Raw genomic sequence first — 18,553 nt, 5'->3', positions numbered from 1 at the left:
GAAGATGGCGACCGCAACCAATATTTGGCTCTTGTTGGAGCTTAATTTCTTCTTGTGAAAGTGCAAAACACTAAGATCTGTGTTGCACTTTTACAAGAAGAAATCCTGCTCCAAAAAGAGCAAAATGCCGCTAGCAGCCGCCATCTTTACCATTTGTTGACCCAAATGCACATGCCTAATTAGGAGTCAGGGGGAAAATTATAGGAGCCAGTGACTTCCTGGCTCCTGGGTTTGTCGAGCCCTGCGTTAAGGGGTTAAAAAATAAACTAAAAAAAGTCAAATCCATTAAAATAGATAATACATATTGCATAGGTTTCTATTAAGTATACACCACTGCTTAGTCCTTTTTTTATTAAAATAATGAAACAGACTGTTTAATATTCCTTTCATTATTGGTTTAGTTTAATATTGAAAGTCAATTGGTTCATTATTAGATGCATTTTTTAACTGGCAGTAAAAACAGTGAATTACTTCCTCATGTCACTGGTAGAAATAAAAAATTCCTGAAAATTTGGAAACCAACAGTAAAAATAAATAAATGATATGCAATAATTTTTTTCATACTGAGCCAAACTTAGTTTACTGCTTCACCATTTTAGTTAGTAAATATATTTGAACTATTTAAAAATATATATTAAAAACTAAATACATTTACAAGCATAGCTTTCACTGCATTCCAGTGCTGATGTGTTTGCACATGTGCCGTCCTCTCCTTTAGATACACTATATGGCCATTACACCTATATGAGCTTATTGGACATCCCTCTAAAAAATTAAGTTTAATATGAAGTTGAAAACCCTTTGCAGTTATAACAGCCGCATCTCGTTTGGAAGGTTTTCCACAAGATGAGTATCTGTGGGAATTTGTACCCATTCAGCCAAAAGAGCATTTGTGAAGTCAGGCACAGATGTTAGACGAAAATGTCTGGCTCCCAATCAACGTTCAAATTCATCCCAGAGCTCTGTGCAGGCCACTTGAGTTCCTCCCCACCAAGCTTGTCAAACCTCACTCTGGGCACAATTATGCTGCAACAGGAAAAGGCCTTCCCCAAACTGCCACAATGTTGGATGCACCCAATTATCCAAAATGTTTTTGTATTCTGTAACATTAAAGGGAAAAGAGGTGACAATTAAAATGTGCACTGGTCCATTTACATTTAGAAGCATTTTTGCAGAATACTTATATTAGCAAAAATGCTTCTAGTAAAAGTTATTACTAATTTTCGGCGGCATATGAACATATCCTGAGAGGGCGGTGTGTTTTGCTTCTGTGAAGACGTAATTTGTGTTATACAAGTTACCACTGACTCTCTGAAAAGGTGTGGTGCTTGCATGCTGGTGCACGAGCCCTCACAGGATATGTGCGTATGCCACAGAAAACCCCCCAGTAATAACTGTTTATTAGAAGCATTTTTTGTAATGGAAGTATACTGCAAAAATGCTTCTATTTCAAATTGAAACGCACCCATGCACATTTCAATTTTCTTTCCCTTTAAAGATGACCCTTCACTGGAACAAAGGGGCCTAACCCAAACCATTATCTCTTATCCACCAAGTTTTACGGTAGGTGGTACTTTTTAACTGGTAGACAGTGTTCTGGCATCCGCCACAACCAGATTCTTTCATTAGACTGCCAGAGTCCAGTGGCAACTTTATACCACTCCAGCTGTCGCCTGGCATTGCGCATCCTGAGGTGAGGCTTGGGTACAGCTGCTCAGGCTGCCATGAAGCTCCTGATGCACAGTTCTTGTGCTGATGTTGCATCCAGGGGCAGTCTGGGACTTTATAGTGAGTTATGCAATAGCTGATAGGCAATTCCTTAGCACTACACACAGTTATAAAAGTTTCTACCAAGATACTGGTGCTACTACAAGAATACTTTTGATATCCAGGGGACATTGCAGCTGCCCCCTACACCGTGCATCATTGGACACTGATAGTGCTGTATACCCCCATCATTGGAATATTAGCACTACACACGTTAGCACTTAGCAGCCTCATTCTGTGAGTTTGTGTAGTCTTGGCTGGGCTTCTGTTGCTCTTAGATGATTTCACTTCACAATAATAGTGCTTACAGTTGACCGGAACAGATCTAGTAGGGCAGAAATTTCACAAACTGACTTGAGGCAAAAGTCGCATCTTATGACAGTGCCATGTTTATAGTCACTAATCTCTTCAGCATGACCCATTGTACTGCCATTGTTTGTCTATGAAGATTCCATGGCTATGTGCTGCACTTTATGCACCTGTTAGCAATGAGTGTGGCTGAATTCCTAAACTCTATAATGAGTAGGGGTGTCCACATACTTGTCACCATATAATTGTACCTGCAGGGTAACCTAGGTTACACGACCTACCCAAGTAGTCTCCTCAAAGAATACCACGAGACTGAAGAAAATTTGATAATAAAAGTAAACTGGAAACTTTTTAAAATTTGTATGCTCTATCTGAATCATGAAATTTTTGGATTTCATGTCCCTTTAATAAAACCTGCCATGTGTGTAAAAAAAATTCCATGAATGCATTGCCTTTGCTATTTCAGAACTCCAAAAGCAGAGACCAAGGACAAGGAAGAAGCAGTAATTAATCACACAAATGTATCACAGCTTAGTGGTGCCCTCAATTTAAAAAAAAAGAAAAGCTAAATAAAAGACAATGCAATATTCTTTAAAAAAATAAAAATAAACACAAGGTGAAACTTCTGCGGGGTTTTTTCTCTGTGATATGTTAACATTAGAGGGAATAGCAAACATCTCTACAGGTCACACATTGTAATGGCACTAGATCAATACCTTGGGTTGTATACGAAACAAAATATAAATAGTTTTATTAAGTAAATTAAAAAACACAATGCTCTTTTTCTGTTTAAATGGAGTGATAGCAAAAATAGTAAAAAGGCTCTATTTTTTGGATACGTTTTTGTCTGAAATTCTCAGTCCTTAAAGGGACAGTGTACACCAATTTTCATATAACTGCATGTAATAGACATTGCTATAAAGAATAATATGCACAGATACTGATATAAAAATCCAGTATAAAATGGTTTAAAAACTTACTTAGAAGCTGTCAGTTTAGCTCTGTTTAAAACGTTACTAGAACACTCACTGCAAGTGGGAAATATCAGACCCTCCCCCTTTCCTCTGCATATGAAAAGACCCTTTCTACAAACAGACACAAGCTGGAGTAGGTATACGTCAGTATTCTCCTAAAACTTTGGGGCTTGGTTAGGAGTCTGAAAATCAGAGCAATGTTATTTAAAAATAAGCAAAACTATACATTTAAAAAAACACTCGGCTAGATTACGAGTTTGGCATTAGCCATAAAAAGCAGCGTTAAGGGGTCCTAACGCTGCTTTTTAACGCCCGCTGGTATTACAAGTTTGGAAGGTACAGGTGTACCGCTCACTTTTCTTCCGCGACTTTTCCATACCGCAAATCCCCTTACGTCAATTGCGTATCCTATCTTTTTAATGGGATTTGCCGAACGCTGGTATTACAAGTCTTGGAAGAAGTGAGCGGTACAGCCTCTACCTCCAAGACTCCTACCGCATATAAAAGTCAGTAGTTAAGAGTTTTATGGGCTAACGCTCGAACATAGAGCTCTTAACTAAAGTGCTACAAAGTACACTAACACCCATAAACCGAGGCCCCCCCACATCGCAAACACTATAATAAAATGATTTAACCCCTAATCTGCCGACCGGACATCGCCGCCACCTACATTATACCTATGAACCCCTAATCTGCTGCCCCTAACATCGCCGACACCTACATTATATTTACTAACCCCTAATCTGCCGCCCCAACCTACAATTATTAACCCCTAATCTGCCAACCGGACATCGCCACCACTATAATAAATGTATTAACCCCTAAACCGCTGCACTCCCGCCTCGCAAACACTAGTTAACTTTATTAACCCCTAATCTGCCCCCCCCAACGTCGCCGACACCTACCTACAATTAATAACCCCTAATCTTCCGACCCCAACGTTGCCGATACTATAATAAAGTTATTAACCCCTAAACCTAAGTCTAACCCTAACTTAAATCTATTTTTAATCAATCTAAATAAAATTACTATAATTAAATAAATTATTCCTATTTAAAACTAAATACTTACCTGTAATATAAACCCTAATATAGCTACAATATAACTAATAGTTAAATTGTAGCTATTTTAGGATTTATTTTTATTTTACAGGCAACTTTGTATTTATTTTAACTAGGCACAATAGTTATTAACTATTTAATAAATACCTAGATAAAATAAATACAAATATACCTGTAAAATAAACCCTAACCTAAGTTACAATTATACCTAACACTACTCTATAATTAAATTAATTACCTAAACTACCTACAATTAAATAAACTAAAGTACGGGAAAAAACGCACTCTAAATTACAGAAAATAAAAAAGAAATTACAATATTTTAAACTAATTACACCTACTCTAATCCCCCTAATAAAATAAAAAAGCTTCCCAAAATAATAAAATCCCCTACCCCACACTAAATTACAAATAGCCCTTAAAAGGGCTTTTTGCGGGGCATTGCCCCAAAGTAATCAGCTCTTTTACCTGTAAAAAAAAAAAATTCAATACCCCCCCAACATTAAAACCCACCACCCACATACCCCTACTCTAAAACCCACCCAATCCCCCCTTAAAAATCCTAACACTAACCCCCTGACGATCACCCTACCTTGAGCCATCTTCACCCAGCCGGGCCGAACTCTTCATCCAATCCGGCAAGAAGAGGTCCTCCAGAGGGTCCGAAGTCTTCATCCTATCCGGGCAGAAGAGGACATCCAGACCAGAAGAAATCTTCATCCAAGCAGCATCTTCTTTCTTCATCCTTCCGGAGCGGCACCATCTTGAAGACCTCCGACGCGGAACATCCTCCTTGCCCGACGACTAATGACGGTTCCTTTAGATTACGTCATCCAAGATGGCGTCCCTTGAATTCCGATTGGCTGATAGGATTCTATCAGCCAATCGGAATTAAGGTAGGAAAAATCTGATTAACTCATTCAATCAGCCAATTGGATTGACCTCACATTCTATTTATTTGGCTGTTCCGATAAGCCAAAAGAATGCAAGGTCAATCCAATTGGCTGATTGGATCAGCCAATCGGATTTTTCCTACCTTAATTCCGATTGGCTGATAGAATCCTATCAGCCAATCGGAATTCTAGGGACGCCATCTTTGATGACGTCATTTAAAGGAACCGTAATTCGTCGTCTAGTCGTCGGGCAAGGAGGATGTTCCGCGTCGGAGGTCTTCAAGATGGTGCCACTCCGGAATGATGAAGAAAGAAGATGCCGCTTGGATGAAGATTTCTTCCAGTCTGAATGTCCTCTTCTGCCCGGATAGGATGAAGACTTCGGACCCTCTGGAGGACCTCTTCTTGCCAGATTGGATGAAGAGTTCGGCCCGGCTGGGTGAAGACGGCTCAAGGTAGGGTGATCTTCAGGGGGGATTGGGTGGGTTTTAGAGTAGGGGTATGTGTGTGGTGGGTTTTAATGTTGGGGGTATTGTATTTTTTTTTTTTTACAGGTAAAAGAGCTAATTACTTTGGGGCCATGCCCCACAAAAAGCCCTTTTAAGGGCTGGTAAAAGCTGATTACTTTGGGGCAATGCCCCGCAAAAGGCCCTTTTAAGGGCTATTTGTAATTTAGTGTAGGGTAGGGAATTTTATTATTTTGGGGGGCTTTTTTATTTTATTAGGGGGATTAGAGTAGGTGTAATTAGTTTAAAATATTGTAATTTCTTTTTTATTTTCTGTAATTTAGTGTTTGTTTTTTTCGTAATTTGGTTTATTTAATTGCAGGTAGTTTAGGTAATTAATTTAATTATAGAGTAGTGTTAGGTGTTACAGGTATATTTGTATTTATTTTATCTAGGTATTTATTAAATAGTTAATAACTATTTAATAACTATTGTGCCTAGTTAAAATAAATACAAAGTTGCCTGTAAAATAAAAATAAATCCTAAAATAGCTACAATGTAACTATTAGTTATATTGTAGCTATATTAGGGTTTATTTTACAGGTATTTAGTTTTAAATAGGAATAATTTATTTAATTATAGTCATTTTATTTAGATTTATTAAAAATAGATTTAAGTTAGGGGGGTATTAGGATTAGACTTAGGTTTAGGGGTTAATAACTTTATTATAGTAGCGGCGACGTTGGGGTCGGAAGATTAGGGGTTAATAATTGTAGGTAGGTGTCGGCGACATTGGGGGGGGCAGATTAGGGGTTAATAAAATGTAACTAGGAGGAGGATTAGGGGTTAATACATTTATTATAGTGGCGGCGATGTCCGGTTGGCAGATTAGGGGTTAATAACTGTAGTTAGGTGGCGGCGAGGTTGGGGGCGACAGATTAGGGGTTAATACATAAAATGTAGGTGTCGGAGATGTTGGGGGCAGCAGATTAGGGGTTTATAGGTATAATGTAGGCTCAACGCTCACTTTTCTGTGGCTAACGCACCCATTCAGAAAACTTGTAATACCAGAGTTGTTTAAAGTGTGCGCTGGAAAAAAAAAAAAAGGCTCGTTAGCAACGGAAGTTTTTACCCACAAAACTTGTAATCTAGCCGTGTATGGGCTATATAAATGGATCATCTACAAAACATTTATGCAAAGAAAAATCTAGTGTATAATGTCCCTTTAAGGGGTTAAAATACTACAGTTACAGATCATAGAGGGTGATATACACTAAGTATATGCAAAATTAGTTATTTGTTTTTCAAAAGAATTCCGAATATGGGCGTGGGCAGCAGCATACGGCTATTTTCACAGACTGATATATTAGTGTTAAAGTGCAACACACAAAGATCTGGATTTGCACATCATTTTACGTATTGCACTGTAACACTAATATCTGGCTACAAAAATAACCGAATGCCGCCAGCCAAGGCCAGATTGAATTGGTTTGAGAAGCAAATATCCGATTAATTTTGCACATACATAATATACACACATTGGAGCTTCTAATAAGTTACAAGAGCAATATAGGTGAAAATCACTTTAGTCATTGCTGATTTAAACTTTGACAGACATAAATAAATAAGATAGACATTGCTTTCATTAATCCCCAGTCTGGGTCAAACGAAGAATTGTCCGGACGGAAGTGATGTGGGGTGACTCTTAACCTTTTTCCCGACATTAGGACGCTCCATGCCGTCCTTACTGCGCTGGGCTCCAAAATGGGATTGGGACATGGTGGGCGTGACTAGCATCGAAGGCTCGCCCCCCTGAACCGATCCCATACACGATCGCGAGATCTCAATGTGTTTACATTTGAACAATAGACAAATCAAATCGGTCACAAAAGGGTTAAACTGCACAGATGTTCTTAATAAAAAAAAAAAAAACCCAGTGCATTTCATCTGAAAAACTCTACAACTAATTATAAAGAAACTACAAAGCTATATACATCCAAATGGCCACAGGGTTCCCAAAGCCAGTGTATTGAAAGCAGAAAAAGGCAAAGTAGGTAGTTTGTAGGATTAAATGCGTTTTCTGTGCTTTTGGTCTCAGATGACGGGCTGAGGGTTATATGACATCTGCTGGGCTGTCACGTTTCCATCAAAGTTTAACCCTTTGTCTGCTAAAGGGGAGATACAACATATTGCATTGTATTGCTGCTGTCTCTACAGCCAAGAGCTGAAAATTTTTCACAGTGCACAGACAGACATTTTATTCCTTTTTGATAGTTAAACTTGTGAAAACATCATTAAAAGAATTATGCAGCACTCCAGCCTTTGCAAACAAAATTCAACAAAACAGATAATCCTCTGATGTTGAATTCCCACTGTTTAACAAAATCAAAGATGGCTGTAAAATTCTAAGCTGTGTTGCTAACATGCAAGAGAAGCAGGATTACACGTTGACAGGATGCAAGGTTAGAAATTGTTCTAAGCCAAAGTAAAATAAATGGAGCAAATGGATGAAGCACATGGTTAAGACGCAAAGCCATTATAAACATAATTCCTGTTTAAATTCCAGATGGAGGTTGGCCAAAAAGGGGTATTAACATAATACAAATTTTGGCAGCAGCCCTCAGCAGACTACCAAATGCGAACGTCATTATTTAAAAAGATCTCGCTCTAACCTTGGAACAGTTCTAATGCTTGGATTTAAAAGGAGCAATTTAGACTATTAAATAATCACACATGCCTCGTGTATTGTTCAGTCCTCGTACCTTGCTTGTTGCTTTTTTAGTTTGAGCAAACATTATGGCTCTGTATTGTATTTAATAGTTTGTAAATGGAAACATAACGAAAATGTAAAATCGCTTTCTCAAAATATAGAAAAAGAAGCGTTAAAAACATAACTTAAAGAGACACAAACCCCCCTTTTTTCCTTTCTTTCATGATTCACATAGCGCATGCAAGTGAAAAAAAAAATTCTATTTGACTTATATTTTTATTTGTTTTGTTCTTTTACTATCCTTTGTTGAAAAGTATATCGTGGTAGGCTCAGGAGCAGTAGTGTGCTACTGGAAGTTAGATGCTGATTGGTGGCTGCAGATATATGCCTCTTGTGATTGGCTTACCTGATATTTTCTGCTAGTTCCCAGTAGAGCATTGCTGCTCCTTCAACAAAGGATAACAAGAAAACTAAGCAAATTAGATAATATAAGTAAATAAGAAAATTGTTTAAAAATATTTTGTTTTTTATGTCCCTTTAAAAAAAAAAAAAAAATATATATATATATATATATATATATATATATATATATATATATATATATATATATATACTGAGAAATATTGCTTGCATTTTTTAGAACATGTAGACATCCTACCTGGTGGGGTTTTTTTTGTTCTTGTGGGCTTTAGCCTGACAAATCCACCACAGCTTGACAATTACCGATTTCCACATCGCCGTGGCATCTAACAATTCTAGTCTGGCATCTAGGTAAATTTTCTTAAGCAGCCAGCTGTATTTGATATGTATTGTATAACTGAAGAGTGCTTCCCGGTGTGAAGGTGACAGATGTCTATACAGGTGGCCCTCGGTTTACGCCGGTTCAATTTGCGCCATTTCAGAATAACAACCTTTTTTTTCAGTCATGTGACTGCTATTGAAAAGCAATGCACTAATTAAAATAGCCAGTAGGTGGAGCTGTCCGCTTGTTTTGCAGCAAAGTTATGCAACTTAACAGCCTTAATTTGATCTGTGTACACAGATCAGACCAGATCTATCAAGCAAAATTTAGCAGCCACTTCCCTATTATCTTCCTGTCCAGCTGATTGAGGTGAGGGTGCCTAACTGCCTATTAATCGCTGCAGATTGAAATGCATAGAATAGGTGCAGACCAAATATTATCTAACATGCTAACAATGCAGAGAACTGATTGCAGAAAAATGCAAGTGAAAAAACGTTTTTGTTCATTAAAGTTAGTTTGATGATGATGCAGTCTATATTATTAGGTTTATAATGTTGTTTAGCATTTAAAGTCTTCATTTCAAAGCTTTAAAAATAATGTATTAGGTGTTACTTATGACAATTTTGAGAGGGGCCTGGAACCTAACCCCCTCACTTCCCATTGACTTACATTATAAACTGGGTTTCAATTTACAACGGTTTCGATTTACAACCATTCCTTCTGGAACCTAACCCCGGCGTAAACTGAGGGCTACCTGTACTCTGTTTCAGGGGCATATTATGGCCTAGATTAAAGGGACAGTCTAGTCCAAAAAAAACCTTTCATGATTCAGATAGGGCATGTAATTTTAAACAATTTTCCAATTTACTTTTATCACCAATTTTGCTTTGTTTTCTTGGTATTCTTAGTTGAAAGCTTAACCTAGGAGGTTCATATGCTAATTTCTTAGACCTTGAAGGCAGCCTCTTAAGAATGCATTTTAACAGGTTTTTGACCAGTAGAGGGTGTTAGTTCATGTTTTTTATATAGATAACACTGTGCTCGTGCACGTGAAGTTACCTGGGAGCCATCACTGATTGGCTAAATTGCAAGTCTGTCAAAAGAACAAATAAAGGGGCAGTCTGCAGAGGCTTAGATACAAGATAATCACAGAGGTAAACAATATATAAATATAAATGTGTTGGTTATGCAAAACTAGGGAATGGGTAAACAAGGGATTATCTATCTTTTAAAACAATAACAATTCTGGTGTAGACTGTCCCTTTAACTAGTACTGTGCCTAAAGCAGGAGAATTTGGTAAAAGCATCTAATTTTGAGGGGCCTTCCCATCCCTACACTGTCCAAATGTTTTATTTATTGATTGAATTATAAATCAATGATTTTGGTTATTTAGCTAAAGTGCGTGACCTCATCAAAACTCTCTGGTCATGAGAAATATGAGCTAAAACTTTGTTTAGAAGGGTGGAGTTTGAGGGACTACAGATTTCCTAGAACAGTACAAAAACAAAGAGTTGTGGCCTGTTCCATCAATCTGTTCCTATCAAGCAGCTGTGTCTCTGTCGCTGGGTCCGGCTACATCAGTGCATTTGTCATGGCAGTCAGATACAGCTTTCAAAACACCAGCTAAGCTTCAGCTTTGTACAGATCTCCTTCGGTTCTTAGTGCTGTTAAGAGTTAAAGGGAAACTAAACCCACATTTTTTCTTTTTCTAAGGATTCTGATAGAGCATGCAATTTTAAGCAACTTTCTAATTTACTTTTACTTTTTACTTTTATAAATTTTTCTTCATTCTCTTGGTATCTTTATTTTAAAAGCAGGAATGTAAAGCATAGGAGCCAGCCCATTTTTGGTTGAGAACCTAGGTTATGCTTACTTATTGGAGGCTAAATGCCAGCCACCAATAAGCAAGTGCTATCCATGGTGCTGAACCTAAAATGGTCTGGCTGTTAAGCTTTACATTCCCACTTTAAAAAAAAAAAAAAAAAAAAAAAAAAAAAATAAGAATAGTAAGATAACGAAGAAAGATTGATAATAGGCGTAAATTAGAAAGTTGCTTAAAATTGCATGCTCTATCTGAATAAAAAATGTGGGTTTAGTATCCCTTTAAGAGATGCTCACAGGAAAGAGGCAGAGGGAGGAGCAGCCAAAGCCAACATTAAAAAGATCCTACCTAAGGAATTAATTTTTGCAGCAGGAGTAAAAGTATTAAGGTCACCTATTTAATATGGTATGGTGAAAGAGACAGGACTAAGGACTGCAGTACCAAAAAGGTAAATATTATTTGGAAGACCCGTAAAACTTTTGCTAAATGCTTTCAGGCATTTTCTACTCTAGCAATTGTAATAGGATAAACCATCCAATAACAATGCTTATCAGTCTTCTGTTTTATGGACAAGATAGCTAGCGCTCACTGTATACGTGATGGCCTCATTCGGTGGCAATACAATAACCTGTTTAATCAACTAATGGATTTGTAGATTTCTGTGGCTTACAACAAAATAGAAGTGCTAAGTGAAGAATAGAATGTTTTGTGCATAATTTAAGTGCATACAGAAAGAGAAGAGCTCTACCAGGAACGAACAACAGCTCAGTAGCTTGTTCTATGGCGAATTACCACCTAGGAGCAGTCTCTTGTAGCCCAATTGTGCTTTTCACAGCGGAAAACTTTCCTGAATTATATCAGTCTGATCCTGCCTAGTAAGGTCAGTCCAGTCCCAAAATACCAGGCAATTTGCTCCTAGGTGGTAACTCGCCATAGAACAAGCTACTGAGTTGTTGTTAGTTCCTGGTAGAGCGATTCTCTCTTTGTTTTATGACTCTGGGAGGTCTCCCTAAGGGTGATGGGGGAAACCAGACGTGGACTCCTTGCCCAGTGTGCTTAGAGGAATATGACTGCACCTCATTGACGAGACCCACAGAAGGCTAAAACGATTGTCTGGGGTTGTCCTGTTCCTTGTTTAGAGGAGAATTGCCTGGTATTTCGGGGCTGGACTGACGTTACTCGGAGGGGGGGGGGGTAACTTGCCATAGAACATGCTACTGAGCTGTTGTTCATTCATGATAGAATGCTTCTCTCTTTGTATTTGTGTATAATGTAAGCACACACAAATCTCCAGCAAATATATTTTGACACAGCTTGTTTTTAATACATAACTTTTGTGTCCATGACAGACCAAGAGTTTACTTCTCCATGTGATATAAAGTAGAATACTACAAAATAGATGATCAAAAATCCAGATAAACGCAATATTCACAGATTCAAGTCCCATTCAGCACAATTATTTTTCTTTAATATCTTTGTTCACACCTTTGATTACAAGTGGTAGAGATTTAGAACTCTCTGGCTGTCAGATTGGGAAACAAGATATTGCAATAAAGTGTGTTGCATATTACTGTGGCAATCAGGAGGTTAATTCTACAGTTAATATATTTCACTTACCTCTTCAGACATTTGCTCCATTTGATTTGTACTATCTGACTCTGCTGAGCCTGCTTCGATGGCCATTTGAAGCAAACCTTGTAGGTTTTGTCTAGGGGGTCTATTTCCCTCATGTCCTCCGTCTGCCATGGTTAGAATTATCAGGAAATTATGTCTATGTCAGCTGAAAAACTATTAAAACCAGAATAAAAATAAAACACTCAAATTTAATATACAGAAAAATCTTAACCATTAGCATCTATGCTGATAACAGAAACATTAAAATTAAGTATATTGCTTTCAAACCCGGGCCAGAATCTGGGTCCTTTTTATTGAATTTATAAAATGTCTACATAGTGGTAGCTCTTGAATATTGTAATTTACAGTCAAAAGTTCTATATGAAAAGATTTGTTATCAGGTATTTGTACCCACACATTTATAAATTACCTTACCCCATAATTCCCTGATTCAGTGGAAACACTGATATGTGTGGGGAAATGTGCTAGACATTAATCTAGTGTGTATCATTATATATTTTTTTCTCCACAGCTTTTTACTCAAAATAATTTATGTTAAAACTGGTTTGGATGCCCTATACAAGCTGCTTTATACAGCAAGTACAAATCAATCATGTGCTGTCCACAAAAGTGTTCAACTCCATTTTAAAGGGACAGTCTACTCCAGAATTGTTATTGTTTAAAAAGATAGATAATCCTTTTATTACCCATTCCCCAGATTTGCATAACCAACACGGTTATATTAATATACTTTTTACCTCTGTGATTAATTTGTAGACTGCCCCCTTATTTCATTTCTTTTGACAGACTTGCATTTTAGCCAATCAGTGCCCTCTCATAAGTAACTCCAAGAGCGTGAGCACAATGTTATCTATATGGCATACATGAACTAATGCCCTGTAGCTATGAAAACTGTCAAATACATTCAGATAAGAGGTGGCCCTCAAGGGCTTAGAAATTAGTATATGAGCCTACCTAGGTTTAGCTTTCGAATAAGAATACCAAGATAACAAATAAAATGTGAGGATAAAAGTAAATTGGAAAGTTGTGCTTCAGTAGACAGTGATCTATTGTGTATCACTATACTCACAGTCTAGTAACACCTTATTTTTTATTCACTATAAATTTATTGTTAGAATAGTCGTCACTTTACAGTACACTGATGGCATCCCCTATCAAATCATGCGCATTTTAATGTTGATAAATTGATATTACATTGTTACGTGACATATGTTCCATCAGCACACTATTTGTCTGTTTGTCATAAATATAGCTAAACCGCAAATAGATGTAGCTTGAGTTTGTAATACTAACTGTGCCTAAAATATCTAATTAAATTAAGCAACTCTGCAAAAAAAACAACACTTTTATTAGACTAGAACGCACAGTAGGAACGAGTTCAAATACTAAACACTTTCATTGCTGTAGTATAAAAATCGACTACAACTACCAGCATTCCAAGCGGCAAGACCCTACGCAACCTGTATCTTATATTTCCGGTGTATCTGAAGAATAAGTGTCTTAGGTCATAGCTTTCATTCAAATAATATATCAAAAGACGTGACTGTCTCTAAAATCATGTCAGTTACTAAACATGTTAGCGACAGAAAAAGAAACGTGCTGACAGCTGAGAAACGAATTAAAATGTTACTTTGTAAAAAAAAAAGCTACCGACAAATAAAGGGTTAAATGTGATTGAAACAACGTGGGTGAAGTATACAAGAAAACATTGACAAACATAAGATGTAATTTGGGTTATATTAAAATAATTACTTACCAAACACTAATGCAATCGTGATCTTAGTCAACTCTCTAATGAATCCTTTATAGAAACACGATAATGCATCCCATTCAGTCTTACTCGCTGATATATAATGTGACTTGCTGCCAAGCAATATATACTGTATACAGTGTGCTTCTCTAGGTACTTCCAGAAGATTCTTCCTCCTTCCGTATCACTTTTTTTGTAGATATCCTAACTAGACAGCACCACCTACTGGTTCGTTTAAAAATGTACCTATCCTCTAAGACTGTCACTGCATCTCCCAGTTGCAAACTCGTTTACTTTTTTAGGACACTGGAGGTAAAGACATATTCTGCTTGATACTGAATTGCACTTGAGTGTGTTTCAATTTGATTATAAACATTTATTCAATATATTATTTAAAGTGTTATTAGTATCAGTTATAGTTACAGGTGTTGTAAGTATGTATCATTTAACTTTGCTAAAATTAAAAGTCCAAAACTGAAATGTGTGTGTGTGTAGGTGCATTTTTTTTAAAAAAAAATTTAATATTTTTATTTGAGGTTCAAAACAAGGCATACAAATATCAGAAGACAATAAGGCATAAGAATGGTACAAATTATGCAGCACTGACTACGAAGTCAAGATCAACAGAAATATTGTACAGCTAGTATGCCAAACAATGTGCCACTTTTGGCCCTCACAACCATAGAGCAAACTTACAAGGGGGTATCTTGATCAAAAAGAGACCACTTTTGGATCTCAAAAACCGGACCTCATTTTATACTGTAGTAAAGAAAGAAAAGAAACCGAACCTCTTTGAATTTTCCAGAGAGTATCTTAAAGTAAAGCTAGCAACTATTAGGCCTACTAGACTGCTAGAGCTTTGTGTCATTTATTCTATAACTAACAAGATAAACAAAGGATACGGGCACATATATACCACTTTGATAGCGGTTTTATAGCTAGTTAGCTCTCTACTGAGAAGGGGGGGGGGGGTAAGGGGCAGTGCAAAACACGATCTATTTCTACAGGAGAGTGTATGCAAGGAACATACAATTCTTTAAATATTTACAACCAATAAAAAAACAAAAACAAAAAAAAAAGGAAAACGGGTTTCAAATATTGACCTCACATTTGACAAATAAGGATATACCCAAAGTTTTTTTTCCTCTTTTTCTTTCCTTTCCCTTTTTTTTCTCTTTTTTTCCCCCTTTTTTCTTTCCTTTTTTTCCCCCTTTTTTTCCCCCTCATTTTTTCTCCCTGCCCTTTGCACAGGCCATTCTTGGACCTTAGTTTACCACAGACAGGGATTAACATTATATAAAGACATATAAACAATCAAATGCAACCCAGAACACTATTAAGCTTGAGTAACATTATCAACTGTATAGTAGAATACATCAACCGGAGCTGAGAGCATGTAAAAACCATAATATAAGACTGTTTGGTGTTGAAAGTGCTTAATTGGGTATACAGCTAAGTCACAGTGAACAAAAGGGAATAAGGAATTATTTAGCAAAGGTTTATACCTTTTGAATCCTAAATCCCCTCCCTCCCCACTTGGGTATGTGTACTAGTTCAGTGATGTTGGCGCATATTAAAATGGATCATAGTACTAGGCCCCATATGCATTAAGTGAGTGCAAACGTTTTTCTGTATAGTGTGTACAATATCTTTATGTTAGGCATGATATTCCCTGTCAAGTATAGATTAACATCATGTGTTGTATGTGGCTTTTTTTACTTCTGACTCCCCCATGGCTTCGGCCGCTAGCCTCAGGGGAAAAGGCTATTTTTAACATGCTCCTGCATACAACAAAGACACGGTATTAATGGAACTCAAACAAAACTATGGAATGACACATATGATCCGCATCAACAGCAGACACACGTATCAGTCCAAGAGTATATCAATCCCCTTTCCCAAATAAGACATCTTGTTGCATTAGCCTAGAAAAAAAGGGGGCAAATGAGGAGAATGAGAAGTGTTCTAGTGACCTGCTAGTATACAGCCGCCCACTGAAATACCCGAATACAGTATCACAAGAAACATATGTAATTCAGACACTACCAAATGTCCAAATAGAAAATAATGTATGGCACAACGTTGAAACTAAAAGAGAAACACGTATCTATATCTTTTTACCAGTAACTGTGTGGATAATTTACACTCTTAAGCAGTCACAGGTTTTTATTACGAGCCAAACAATCCTAGCTCACAGTGACTGTCTGTTCATTTTTCCTGGGTCAGGATAACTGGTCGCAAGGCTTGAGTATTATTCCCGGGTCTAAGACCCCTATCAACCCACACCTTGTCTCTCAACAGAAGGAGCGTAGGCCATGGCATGCAGTCCTAAGCACAAACACACCCAGAGATTTCTCTGCATGCGGCCTGCACCCACATAGTTCAGGACTTCATTAGCAGAGGAAAGATCCATACCAGCGATGCTTCCAACCCCAGCAGAGTCCGTGCGTGGGCAAGTGGGAGGAACTGTCCGGTAAAGATCGTTGCACTCAGGAGTAGCAGGATCTATGTCCCATATGGACCTCTGCAGAGCGCTGTTCACAGCCACCGCACCGACATCATCCCACATGGGAAGCGACATAGCTGACCCTTCTTTTGCAGGAGGTAACATTTTCAGCGGGTAGGTGGGTACGAGCCATGGGGGTTTCATGGGGCAGACCGTATTGTTGCCACTGTCATCCGCTATCACCAGTGGCCCCTCCATATCGATGTTTGCTGCAGGGCTCTGGTTGAAAGATGGACGTGCCCCTTCCTTGCACGGAACTTCAGCTACCATTACTGCAACTTCACCGGGGGGAGGAGCAGGTTCCGCCATCACCCCAAAATTCTCTCTGATTTCTACTCTCCCTTTAAAACAGTTATCGATTAGCTTGTGTAGTTTTTGAAAGTGCTCATCCAGCAGTACTAGCAGTGCCTCTTCTATTGTCTTCTCCATGGTAGGAAGTAGTTCACACTTCGGAATAGATGGTGACAGCTCTAATTGGATAGGTCACAGGTGTTAACCTATTCAAGGATATCATAAACCCGGAGTTCGGGGGGGGGGGGGTAGTGTTGCGGCAGCCCCAGACCTACGTTCCAGATCCCATACAGGAACTTCTTCTGTATCTGAATTTGCTGCGTAGATGCAGAAGTTTGCTAATATGGCTTCCAATCTGAAGAAGAAGTTTGTCACGTAGCTGACTCAACAAACATAGGCATGAGCTCTGTCGAAATATTCACTCTTGGAATATAACTCTTAACAGTTATAAGTAGCTGATTCAGAATAAGAAATATCGAAATTTACTATGAAAAACTCATATAAATCATTTCTGAGACATGTCTTGCCGCATTGAGTGTAGGCTCCGCCCCCCGTGCTGGTGCATTTTAATTTTAATAAGAAACAGTTTTGCAATAGACTTCCATTAGCAAAAATGCTTTATGTAAAATGTATTAGTGTTTCAGCAGCATACGCACATATGCTGCATGGGCCCTGCACCAGTATTCAAGCTCAGAGAGCTGGCAGTGGGGCATATTGTGTCATACTGATTCTCTGATGTTTGAATGCAGGTACACGGGCACTCACAGCATATGTGTGTATGCACTTGAACAACAGTAATAGCGTTTACTAGAAGCATTTTTGCTAATGGAAGTATAATTCAACAAATCCTCTATTTAAAACTGAAATACACCATGCACACTTTTTAATTTTAACCTATCTATCTCGTTAACCCTTTTGCTGCCCATGATGACACATGGTTGTCATTTGCACAATGCTTTTAGTTTGGATGACAACAATGATCACTGTGGTAATAGTAATTACCTGGCATGAATAATTGTACATTTATCTGAGTATTAGACTCATGGTAACCCTAGGTGCATCTATCCAAAGGGCCTTTTTATATGTGGATAACCCCTTCTTTTTACAATAGAGTGTAGAAAAAACACACAAACTATTGTTTACTATCTTGTTTAATACAATTTTAATAAAAATATGCATTTTTTAACACTTTTATATTTCTCATGTCATTATATATACATAAAAATAATGTCATGATTTGAATTTGTTGGTTTTGCTGATAAAAAAAGCAATATATAATTTATTTTGGTTTTAACCACCATGGTTTCGATCCGGTGTTCTGTATTATTTGCTGACTTCGTTACGTTCCCCTACCTTCGGCCACGCCTACCAAATTCTTACAAAGCCGCTCACTGCAGCATTGCTACAATAAAGTGCAAAATAACACTAAATAGCATGCATGCGCCCATGCCGCAGTCGGCAAATATTACAGAAGCGGGACAAACACAGTTTTGGCACTAGCTGGGCCAGGTGGCATACAAATTGATCGTGCAAAAAAAGAGAGGTGCTGTACGCCCAATGAGTAAATAAAACATCCAAGATACAAATTGATCGTACTTATGTTTTCACAGTATACATAGTTACAAGCACTCTGGGGACCTACACAA

At 37.8% G+C, this 18,553-nt stretch overlaps 1 protein-coding gene across 1 annotated transcript in view; it reads right to left on the bottom strand.

Annotated features, from left to right (window-relative positions):
• Positions 1-14,254, bottom strand: part of HSPBP1 (HSPA (Hsp70) binding protein 1) — a 60,570-nt gene extending 46,316 nt beyond the window's left edge. The window contains exons 1-2 of the mRNA XM_053689938.1: positions 14,117-14,254; positions 12,343-12,513 (exon numbers count right to left, since the gene is read on the bottom strand). Of these exons, the coding sequence (XP_053545913.1) occupies positions 12,343-12,471 (129 nt within the window). The 5' untranslated portion in view covers positions 12,472-12,513; positions 14,117-14,254. The remainder of the gene's footprint in view (positions 1-12,342; positions 12,514-14,116) is intronic.
• Between the last annotated feature and the right edge of the window lie 4,299 nt (positions 14,255-18,553).

Source organism: Bombina bombina, chromosome 8 (genome assembly GCF_027579735.1).
Source record: "Bombina bombina isolate aBomBom1 chromosome 8, aBomBom1.pri, whole genome shotgun sequence".
NCBI lineage: Eukaryota > Metazoa > Chordata > Amphibia > Anura > Bombinatoridae > Bombina > Bombina bombina.
This window is presented reverse-complemented; position numbering and strand designations above follow the sequence as displayed.